The 12,247-nt window shown below is 44.5% G+C and overlaps 1 protein-coding gene across 1 annotated transcript in view; it reads left to right on the top strand.

The window, feature by feature from the left end:
• LOC115477963 (putative ankyrin repeat protein RF_0381) overlaps positions 1-9,138 on the top strand; it is a 75,736-nt gene extending 66,598 nt beyond the window's left edge. The window contains exons 9-11 of the mRNA XM_030215132.1: positions 6,309-6,472; positions 7,485-7,601; positions 8,961-9,138. Coding sequence (XP_030070992.1) covers positions 6,309-6,472; positions 7,485-7,601; positions 8,961-9,079 — 400 coding nt within the window. The 3' untranslated portion in view covers positions 9,080-9,138. The remainder of the gene's footprint in view (positions 1-6,308; positions 6,473-7,484; positions 7,602-8,960) is intronic.
• Positions 9,139-12,247: the final 3,109 nt, after the last annotated feature.

Below are 12,247 nucleotides of genomic sequence, written 5' to 3'. Positions count from 1 at the left end.
GTAACTACAACGTGAGAAATCCTAGATATTTTGCTTGGACTTCAAAATACTGTGCAGTAGATGTCCCGCATGATTATTTTCTGCATAATAAAATTATTTTTTTCCCTAAAGATAGCAGCTAAGGCTCCCTGAATTAAGATTATTATAATTGTACTTCAAGGCTTGTAATTTGTGAAAGGAACTAGGCAAATTATCAACCAAGTAGTTCTCTTCCAGAGTCTTGATTTCACACTCCATTGCTACTAATTTCTATTTACATTCTTTAGCCTTCCCCGCCGTATAATTAATAATAGCATCTCTTAAGGTTGCTTTACAAGCATCCCAGCAAATGTGAGAAAGGTAATGTTGTATAGAATTCTATCAAAAATATTCTGCTGAAGTCTGTTTAATGAGTGTAAAAAAGGAGTCATCCTGAAATAAAGATACATTAAGAGGGACATTTTAAAAATAAATGTCTAAGAGCTTAAAAACCCCCACCCTGTTCATAATGTCCCCCAAAAACATCCATCTCACAACCATAATGAAACGAGAGAAACGCCTAGTTTCCTGTTTGATATGGCTGTGAGATGGACGGGTTTACGCTGAAAACGTCGAAACTGAATAGCCATTTTCCAAAGTGAAACATCCAGTTTTTGATCAACAAAAAATCAGGGACATGAACGTCTGTCTGGCGCTCACCCAAGACCCGCGCCTAAGCTACCGCAAGCCACTTTTCAGAGCGCCTTTGTAAAAGGACTCCAAGGTTAGGGGCCTAAGGAGGGAAGTTATCGAGATGTAGCAAAGACAAATGTTCGCCTCACCTTGATTTACCGTGGGAGTCAGCGTCCTCTGGTACAATAATACCACAGGTTGGTGACTACCATGGTATATGAATAATGCTCCATGTGAGCCAGCTTGCAAGCAGTATTATTCCAGCAGCCTGGGAGCATCAGGCCTCAAAGCCGTGACCCGATGCGCTCGGGCCAGAGCCTAAAGATCCATGCCGCTTATGCACTGCAGGAGATATTCTTAGGGATGGGAAGTTTTTCTTAGGCTGTCCCCTCCAGGATCTGGAATCTGGCACAGGCAGCTCCTTGTGACTCTGGGCAAGTCACTTAACCCTCCATTGCCCCATGTAAGCCGCATTGAGCCTGCCATGAGTGGGAAAGCGCGGGGTACAAATGTAACAAAAAACAAATCAGGGTTCTGGGAATTGTGCCAGCTAAACTGTGGATGGCTTTTATCAGTACTTTCGGACTTTTGCACACCACGTTACACAAGAGTGGAGAAAAGATTTCAGATCTTTAATATGCAAGAAATCAGGCTTGGTTCTCATTTAATCACAAAGCAATTCACTGAGCCCTACATAAATCATCAGGGAGAGAGAGGGGAAGGGAGTACTGCACAGAAAAATCCATAGACTTATATCAGCTTTGGTGAAATTAGATATACTTTTCAGGGATGTAGCCAGACACCCAATTTTGGGTGGGCCTGGGCCCATGTTAGGTGGGCAGAAGAACTCCGCCTTGTCCCACAAGTGATTTGGTCTCTCCTTCTCTCGCCTGCATGCCATATGGTCTCTCAAACATCCCCCCTCCCCCGCATAGCTTTTGAATAACAGATTTTCACCAGCAGCGAGCAGTACCTATTACACACTGCTCATGTTGACCTCACAGCTTTCCCTCTGATGCAACTTCCTGTTTCTGCGTAAGCGGGAATATATCAGAGGGAAGGCTGTGGGGCCGGTGCGAGCAGTATGTATCACTCACTGTTCGCTGCAGACGAAGATCTGCTATTTATAAAGTACGCAGGAGAGTCAGATGTTTGGAGTTTTTGGCTGGTGGGGCTTGGGGATCTCTGCTAGCCACATCATAGGTGTGCTGCTACTGGGTGGGCCTGAGCCCAAAGTGGGTGGGCCTGGGTCCACCCGGGCCCACCCTTGGCTATGCCACTGATACTTTTTCTAATTTACCCCCCTCCCCCATTTACAAAGATGCACTAGTGGTTGTCGTGCGGCAATACCAACACAGCCTGTTCAAATTGGCTTTGTAAACAGGGGGGTTAGTGTGGATCTTCCCACTTCCTAATTTTGGACACTGTTTATTAATTCCCTCCTTAATGGTCACATAGCATCATTACCTGTGTTCAAGATGAAGGGTAGAAAATGGTTAGAACGTGAAATTCGTCCTACTTGTTGCTTTCTGCAGAACGGTGTATGTTTTACTTGCCTTCGGTGTACTTTTTTCATTACTCATCTACTACAGGGATCCATGTTTCCGAGCAAAGTGGAGGAGTGGCCTAGTGGTTAGGGTGGTGGACTTTGGTCCTGGGGAACTGAGGAACTGAGTTTGATTCCCACTTCAGGCACAGGCAGCTCCTTGTGACTCCGGGCAAGTCACTTAACCCTCCATTGCCCCATGTAAGCCGCATTGAGTCTGCCATGAGTGGGAAAGCGCAGGGTACAAAATAAAATAGATACTATTGGAGATTCTACATGGAATGTTGGAGATTCTACATGGAATGTTGCAATTCCACTAGCAACATTCCATGTAGAAGGCTGCGCAGGCTTCTGTTTCTGTGAGTCTGATGTCCTGCACGTACTCACAACAGAAGCAGAAGCCTGCGCGGCCACATTGGTGATCTGCAAGGGCCGACTTCTACATGGAATGTTGCTAGTGGAATAGCAACATTCCATGTAGAATCTCAAATAGTAGCAACAGTGGAGGAGTGGCCTAGTGGTTAGGGTAGTGGACTTTGGTCCTGGGGAACTGAGTTCAAGTCCCACTTCAGGCACAGGCAGCTCCTTGTGACTCTGGGCAAGTCACTTAACCCTCCATTGCCCCATGTAAGCTGCATTGAGCCTGCCATGAGTGGGAAAGCATGGGTACAAATGTAACAAAAATAAAATAATAAATTGGTGATAAAAGAAAACAAATCTGAAACCTTAGTTCCCCCCCCCCCCCCCACAATAAATCATCTACTTTTTCTTGCAGCCACTGTTAAGATATCACATTGGTGGACCTGTAGACTTCTAAAGAGACCACAGTCCTGAAAAGAGAGGGTGCATAAGTCTTGATACAAGATCGTAGCACATTCCGTATTCTTTAGTCAAATACTAACTGATCAGCAGGGCTTTCGAGATCATGATTAAGTAGAGAGGTGTGGTAGCCGTGTTAGTCCACTCTTAAGGTTATCAATAGAAATCAAACAAAATATAACATGGAAAAGAAAATAAGATGATACCTTTTTTTATTGGACATAACTTAATACATTTCTTGATTAGCTTTCGAAGGTTGCCCTTCTTCGTCAGATCGAAAATAAGCAACTTAAAGAGGACCCACATAACATCCAAAGAGAAAAACAAAAACATCTTTGGATGTTATGTGGGTCCTCTTTAAGTTGCTTATTTCCGATCTGACGAAAAAGGGCAACCTTCGAAAGCTAATCAAGAAATGTATTAAGTTATGTCCAATAAAAAAGGTATCATCTTATTTTCTTTTCCATGTTTTATTTTGTTTGATTTCTATTGAGATCATGATTGCAAGGAAGTTGTTTGTAGACCTGTTTTAAAAGGTCTCAGGTTGCTGAGGCTTTTTCCTCTTTGTGTTTATGAGATATGTTCACTAGTTTGATATGGTATGGGTTGATGCTTTGTAGACTGTACGGTTTGTACTCCATCTCTTTCCCTATATTGGTTATAATCTGTAAACCTTGCAAGAATGATAGCAAAATCCTCAATACATTGTTGTGGGTTTTGTTTTAAATTGTTCCAGTGTAATACATATCATATATCAATGGTTCCCAAGCCTGTCCTGGGGAACCCCAGCCAGTCAGGTTTTCTGGATATGTATTTATTATTTATTTATTTATTGCATTTGTATCCCACATTTTCCCACCTCTCATGGCAACATGAGAATAACATACATTTGGTGTTACCAAAGGGTCTTGGGTAACATGATAATAGAAAAGATAGTAATTTAACAAGCAAATATTATAAGACAGTTCTGGATTTATGTGGAGGAGATCACATTTGTTGATCTTTGTGGTATGCCTTGTTAAAGAGATGGGTCTTCAGTAGTTTGCGGACGTTTGTTAGTTCAAATGTCGTTTTTAAGCTGCGTGGCAACGCATTCCAGAATTGTGTGCTCAGGTAGGAAAAGGTTGACGCATGCGTTACTTTGTATTTTAGACCTTTACAGTTGGGGAAGCGAAGATTAAGGAATGTGCGGGACAATTTTTTAGCGTTCCTGGGTGGTAAGTGTATCAGGTCTGACATGTAGGCTGGGGTGTCTCCGTGAATGATTTTGTGAACCAGGGTGCATATTTTGAACGTGATGCGTTCTTTAAGTGGTAGCCAGTGTAGCTTTTCTCGTAGGGGTTTGGCACTTTCATATTTTGTTTTACCAAATATGAGTCTAGCTGCCGTGTTCTGGGCTGTCTGAAGTTTCTTGATTATTTGCTCTTTGCACCCAGCGTAGAGTGCGTTGCAGTAGTCTAGATGACTGAGTACCATTGATTGTACTAGGGTGCACTGAATAAGCATTAAATAAATTTCCATGCAGTACAAGCAGTGCATGTAAATCAATCTCATGAATATTCTTTGCAGATATCTTGAAGACCTGACTGGCTAGGGTTCCCCAGGACAGGTTTGGGACCAGTGGCATATATATATATATATATATATATACCAGGCTTGTCCAAATTCAGTCCTTAAGGGCTACAAGCAGACCTGGTTTTCAGGATATCCGCAATGAATACGCATGAGAGACATCTGCATGTCGCATGGTGGGAGGCAGGGATAGTGCTGGGCAGACTTATAGGGTCTGTGCCAGAGCTGGTGGTGGGAGGCGGGGTTGGTGGTTGGGAGGCGGGACTAGTGCTGGGCAGACTTATACGGTCTGTGCTGGGGTTGGTGGTTGGGAGGCGGGGATAGGGCTGGCCAGACTTATACGGTCTGTGCCGGGGCTGGTGGTTGGGCGGCGGGGATAGGGCTGGCCAGACTTATACGGTCTGTGCCGGGGCTGGTGGTTGGGCGGCGGGGATAGTGCTGGGCAGACTTAAACGGTCTGTGCCAGAGCTGGTGGTGGGAGGCAGGGATAGTGCTGGGCAGACTTATACGGTCTGTGCCAGAGCTGGTGGTTGGGAGGCGGGGATAGGGCTGGCCAGACTTATACGGTCTGTGCACTGAAGAGGACAGTACAAATAAAAAAAGTAGCACATATGAATTTATCTTGTTGGGCAGACTGGATGGACCCTGCAGGTCTTTTTCTGCTGTCATCTACTATGTTACTATGTTACAGTGGATGTACTGGGCATGCAAATCTTTCTTATGCATATTTATTAGGGATATCCTGAAAATCTTGCCTGTTTGCAGCCCTCAAGGACTGAACTTGGACAAGCCTAATTTAGACACTATGGACTATGTCAAATGTCTAAATGCTTTAAAAATAATAAATCTGGTGGGTGTTATGGAGGCAAATCTATAAGGAGACTGTCTGGTTGGATTAAATGGCCTGATACTATTCATATAACTTTGGAAATTATACAGATAAGTCAACAAATTCATAATTAGTTTTAAATATTGGCCAGCATAATGATGGACAACGCAAAAGTAAAAAATAAAAAAACGGGGGAAAAGACCTCAGAAAACAGTGACCATCAGCTCCCAGATTAAAGTGGCTGAATCCAACTACTTACAGTTCTTTTCTGTAATTATCAGTCAAAAGAACCCCGACCGACTTAAATATAGTTATACAGGTTTTTTCTGATCTTTTTCTAATCTTGTTGATTTTTCTTTTGAATTTTCTTATTGCATTATGTGAAAAAGCAAAAACTCAGACAAAAACAAAAAAAAAAAGCAAAAGAAGAGGAATGCATCCAATCAGCAAACGCTCCCCACCGCAATGCTGTAGTTATTATTTAAGTTTTAAGCGCCATAATCCGGAGTACCTATTGAGCGCCATTGCTGAGTTGAAATCTGCACTGAGGAGGTTTGGTGTCCTACATCCCCTGAAGAAGCCCCATGGTGAAACGGGTCCGTCGGGTCTGGATGCCTTCCTGGGACAGTTGCACGCAGTCAAGCTCAGCCAGTTAAGTTGGACTTTAAAACTTTAATCTGGGAGCTGACGGTCACTATTTTCTGAGGTCTTTTCCCCCCGTTTTTTATTTTTTTTTTACTTTTGCGTTGTCAATCTATACTAAGATACAAGCTCACTTTTTGCTACATTGTTACGTTGACTTTAAGCGAGCTTTCCCTCTTCGCTTGTTACTCCAGCGTAATGATAACAATAATACAGAGAAGTATGTGGGTTTGTATTCTTTGCTTACAGTGTCTTGCACTTAGCTGCTATCCGAAATGGAACATACGAGGTTTTGGCAATGTTTCTGAACAGCGGTGCAGATGTGGAATCAACAGACAGGGAGCAACGCACGGCTCTGTTCTACGCCATCTTTGCAACCAACTTCCATGGCGCAAGCCTTCTAATTAACCATGGTACTGTATCTGCAACAATCGAGGAAGCTGTTTCCTGATACCTAGCGTACGCATATTCAGGGCAATTCTAAGAGCTTGTGCAAAGAGCAACGTTCCACTTATGCACAGCTTGGTAAAAGGGGTCCTTAGTGCCCTGCATCCCAGTGCTTAAGTTTAGGTGCAGTGGCGTAGCAAGGGCAAGGGCGGTGGGGGCGGTCCGCCCCGGGTGTCAACGGGTGGGGGGGGGTGCTCTGCTAGCGAGTCCCTACCAGCTTCATCCACCCAGCAGCCGTGTGGTGCGGTGCCTCGCATCTGCGCCGCTGTAAGAGAAGAAAATCGCCTCATCGGCCCTTCTCTCACTCTGTCCCGCCCTCAAGGAAATAGGATGTTACATCAGAGGGCGGGACACAGTGAGGGGAGGGCCGATGAGGCGATTTTCTTCTTTTACAGCAGTGCAGAGTCGCGCAAGGCGCCGGGTGGACGGAGCTGGTAGGTGGGGACTGGGTCGGGGGGGGCATGTTGCCCTGCAGTCGGGGGGTGGGGGGGGGGGGGGGGTGGTGCGCACAGCAGCGATCCGCCCCGGGTGGGAGTGAACCAAAGAACGCCACTGTTTAGGTGTCCTTTACTGATTCTACCCCCATGCATGTGGCACTGAAGTTTTGACCTTAGATGCTGTCTGTAAATCTAAGCTGTTTCCCCACTGAATCGTAATAGAACAGAGCAACAGGAAAAAGATTCTGTGTCAGGATCCTAATGAATATGTTAGTAGACAAATGGTGAGCGCAGAAATTTTCAGTGCTGCATAGGAGCCAACTGTTCAAAATGATTGGTGGGGGGGGGGGGGGGGGCGGTGCTAAACCCAATGAAAATTACCCCATCCCTGGACATAAAGAGTTTGCTCAGTATTGGGGTGCTCAAGCACCCGCAGAACCCACAGAGCTGGTTCCTATAGCTGCAGGATTGATGGGGCTTATGAAATCAAACACACTGCTGACATTTTCAAGTGACCACTTCCTTGTTTTCTGACTTTTAGGAGCAAATGTCCACCACAAGGATAACAGAGGTCTTACTGCATTTGATTATATTACCGATTTTGATGAATGGCTTCAGAGTGGATTATTCTCTGATCCTATCCTGGTGTTATTGGAAGGTGAGGTTCTGGGGTTCATGCGTCCAGCATGCTGAACAGAAAAGGGCTGTTTGCTAGAGTTGCCATTCTGTGAAGTTTATAGGTACGCTAAAGTGTCATGCACAGAAGGAAGGGTGAATCTCTGATGGACAATGCCAAATTGCTCCCTAGAGCTGGACAAATATCTTGTTTCTGGGAGCACAAAGGAAAAAAAAACAAGGATGATGTTTATCCAGCACAGGAATATTGCTACATATTTCGGTTCCTCTTCCTGCCTTTGAGACTTTGGGTTCCACAGTGCCTAAGAGGGTTCATGTTTATGGATCTAGCAAATGTTGGAGCCTTTTTACTAAGCCTTGGTGGAATGTGGGTTTTGCTCATTATAATGTGGGACTTTCCCATGTGCTATGCGCATTTCTAAAGTGACAGTATCGCAGGCGTTTTTCAATTATGTTTTTTTTTCAGGTCATTTGCTAATGATTGCATTAGCGCGCGTTATCTGGATAAAGCTAACATGTGAACACTTATTGCCTCCAATTTAGGGGGAGGGATCAAGTCCCGGGGTTGGTGAAAGGACCTGGACCTGGGGAGGGGGAAGTACTACTACTACTACTATTTAACATTTCTAAAGCGCTACTACGGTTACGCAGTGCTGTACAATTTAACATAGAAGGACAGTCCCTGCTCAAAGAGCTTACAATCTAAAGGACAAATGCACAGTCAGACAAGTAGGGCGATCTAGACTGGGGGAGGGGTCAGGGCCTTTGGGGACCTGGGGCGGGGGTCTTGAGCAGGGGGAGGGGAGGTTGCTCTGCAGATTTAGGAGCATCGGTCTGCAGCTTTGTGGCCCAATTCTCATGGGCCACTGCAATAACACTGCTTATGAGCGGGTTTGCAATCAGTGTTATTCTTGTATCACAGGATTCAGCAACCTGCGGGACTGAGATACCGCAGGTTGCTGAATTCTGTGGTATATCGAGGTGTGGTAAAAGATAGACTTTTACTGCACCTTGAAAAAACATCCCAAATCTGGGGGAAAAAAAAAGCAAAAAATCTGAAAATGACCCCAAATTTTCTCCCTCTGTTCCAATGAAAATGATACGTTTCACTAGTCTGGAAAAATTTGCTCATGAGTCTCAAGTGAAATGTCTACTGAAAAATTTTTTCTGGAGCCTCATTCCACTGAAACATATTCAGACTTAATATCTCAAAAGCACAGATACAACCATTACTCTGTGTGACACGACAATTCATAATGTGTTGCCTCCCGTGAAAGATAATTAGTAGTTTCCATGAGATTTATTTGGGAGAGCAAGAACATTCAATTGAAAAGCTTTCAGCGTTTCGTTTCTCACATTTTTAATCTGCTATACTTTGCAGAGTACGATGTGAAACAATCCAGTCAACTGGTCAGACAAGTGACAAAAAAAACTCAGCAAGACGGAAGAAAAGCACGAGTGACCGATCGTGAAAAGCCATCCAGAATGGTCTCCATTTAGATCAAAGTATTTATCCACAAACTGAATTAAACACATGGCATGGCAGCCGAATTAAATTCTTCAACCACTCTTCAGCGTTTCAGGTGGTTTTTTTTCATTTCCCATCAGTTGAGGACAGGATTATGGACTAGATTCAGTAAATGGGCTAAAAAAAACTGAACGCCAAATGCTATTTTATAAACTGTGCTGAATTGGACGCTGGGTGTAGCGCTGGGATCCACACCCAAGTTTGGGCATGAGGATTAACACCATCTGAACCCTTGTGTAAATTCCGGCGTGGAAATTAAGCATAGATCTCCCAAATTCTACAACATTTCATGCAGATTTAATGTTCCTCCCATGGCCATCTAAAGAGAATCCACGTACGTGGAGAACTCAGTAGATCCCACGGGATAAATAATAAAAATAAAAGATGTGGGACTAAAAACCAGGCTTATCCAAAAAAAACTGGAACCAAATCAAATGTTAAAAATCAAACAAACAATATTTATCAATTTTCTTTAAAACAGAGCTCATTAGTATATTCTTTAAAAAATGACTCAACACAACGTTGTGTTTCGGCCTAGTGGCCTACATCAGGAGTCTTCTGACCGTAGTCAAAAAAACTCATGAATCGACGATATGAAAAATCTCAAGTTTCAAATGATAAATAAAAACCTTGAGACAAAAACGTGAACTAGGTCTTGATAAAGACCGTTGTAAATCAAACTTCCGTCACACGGGTCTGCGTAAGCGCGGTAGGGATGCTACCGCGCTTACGCAGACCCGTAAGATATTTTCTTTTCCATGTTTTATTTTGTTTGATTACTATTGATAACCTTTAAGAGTGGACTAACATGGCTACCACACCTCTCTACAATAGAAGAATGAAATCAACCACATTTTCAGCTCTGTGGCATTGCTCTCTGTTCAGTGCTGCTTCGAAACCAAGGAACAGAAGGTCTGAAACCAGCCACCTGCCCGAAAGAACCTTTCAAATCACAGAGTTTGGAGGACTTGGACATGTCGTGAAGGTCAACTGACTCCTTTACTGAATACAAAACCCTCTGTTGCAATTGCAAAGTAATTGCTTTACTTTTCAGGATGACAGGCAAATCTACATGATCTCTTCCGTTCCTTTTTAGTGCCCTAAGCAAAAGCATATCGGACATTCATCTGTAACCTGCTGTTCTATTTTTGTCTTATAATGTGGGTTGCCTATTAAGAATTAACTGCCGAGATGAAAATAAAAACAATTAAGAACCTCTTCGACGTATTTTCATTTTTCCACATCCAAGTGTTATTTGTCCAGCATTGTTGCATGTATATAGTGGTACTTAAACATGTAAATACCCGAATACATTTTAGAAAGCTATTTCAATGTGTAGATTCATAGTACCGACAGTTTTAAAGGGGGCATGTTCTGAGCATGAATTTTATATTTTCTAATAGCAATACCTAAAGCACTTACATCTGCTGTGGGGAGGCATGTCAGCTAACTGTATTGTTGGGACCTGGAGTTTGGACGAGTGCTGGAGCGAGCAATTGTGCGCTTACCCCTCTCCTATTTAAAACCATCACAAAAACTTATAAAAAATGAAAGTGTTATTTCACAGGCCTCCTTAACTGACTATAATAATTTTCAATAAATTGCCTAAAGTTAGTTGCAGGAATCATGCTCGCTAAGCACACATTGTGTGCAGAATTGTCATTATAGAACACAAATCCGCATTTATCTACCTAACTGTAGGTGCAAGCATGTATGCTAGCTCAATGGCTGGTGTAAATGCATGCACTTAACTGTATTCTGTAACCCGTGTGCAGAACTCCTAGGCATTCCCCTGCCTCACCATGTCCCTCCCAGGCAGGGATGGACAGACCATTAGGCCACCTGAGGCAGGGACCTCAGGTGACACACTTTCAATAGCGGCATCTCCCCCTTCCCTTCCTCCAACCCGTTGTTGTGGTCGGTGAGTCCTTGTGCCGTGCAAAGCACCGGCGAGTAGCCTGTGCTCAGCTGGTGGCCGAACAATCCCAAAACTTCACCTATGACAACCGCCGTTCCCCGAGGGTTGAGCCCCCAGGTGCAGGCGGCCACCAGGACACAGCTGGGATCGGAGTTGGGCAGCGAGCAATCGGGCTGGTCAGGAGACTGGCAGTGGTCGAGGCAGGCGGCAAGCAGAGAAGAGTCCGGTGTTCCAGCAAAGGTCAGGGCAAACAGCAGACAGAGCAAAGTCAGGAAACCAGCAGGGGTCAGATCAGGTCAGACAGCAAACAATAGTAGACAGAGTCTCAGGAACTCAAGTAGTTCTACCAAAAGTAGAAGCCGAAGCAAAATGATGGCACTGTTCTGCTCTTAAGTAGGCCTCCCATCAGAGTATCCCTGCCCCAGCTGCACGCCCATGAGGAAGCTTCTCAAGATGGCTGCCTCTCCAATGAACCACCCAAGATGGCTGCTTCTCAGATGAGCCACTCAAGATGGCTGCCTCTCAGATGAACCTCCCAAGATGGCTGCCCCTCAGGAACTGATACAGCTGAACCTCTCAAGATGGCCACCGCCAGGAGTAACAAGGTAGGAGTGTAACACCCATTCCCTGATTTTACCTTCTTTTTACGTTTTTTAAAAGCCGGCGGTGGCAGTGATTCCCATACGTTGGCCTACTGCTGGCACCCGCCTCTTCCCTTCTTCCCTTTATTGCGGCCACCTCGCTGATGTAACTTCCCGTTTCCTCAGAGACAGCCATTGTAGAGAAGAGGCCGGTGCATAAATTTATGCTCTTTTAAATTACGAGCATAATCTATTTTGGAGCATAGAGTATGCTCCTAATTTGGGAGCATAAATTATAATCATAAATTTAGGAGAATACATTTTAGGGGCATAGCCAGTGGTGTGCTGGAGCAGGCTCTCACAGGCTCGCAAGAGCCGGTTGTTACATTTTTAAGAATTTTGGGAGCCGGTTGTTAAAGTAGGGCCCTCCATGGCTACTTTAACAACTGCCTCTCAAAATGTGGGCTTGGGCACCCTGCTGAATTATCTTTTACTTTGCTGGTGGGGATGCTGAACCCTTCCAGCCAAGTAAATAGACTACTGCTGCTCCCTGCTCCTTGTTTCCAGCTCTGGGCAGCAGGCTGGGACTTCTCGAGCATGTGAAAGAAGTTCCAGCATGCTGCTCAGAGCAAGACGTTGGG

This window comes from Microcaecilia unicolor, chromosome 9 (genome assembly GCF_901765095.1).
Source record: "Microcaecilia unicolor chromosome 9, aMicUni1.1, whole genome shotgun sequence".
NCBI lineage: Eukaryota > Metazoa > Chordata > Amphibia > Gymnophiona > Siphonopidae > Microcaecilia > Microcaecilia unicolor.
Note: the sequence above shows the minus strand (reverse complement) of the source record. Positions and strands in the feature narration are given on the sequence as shown.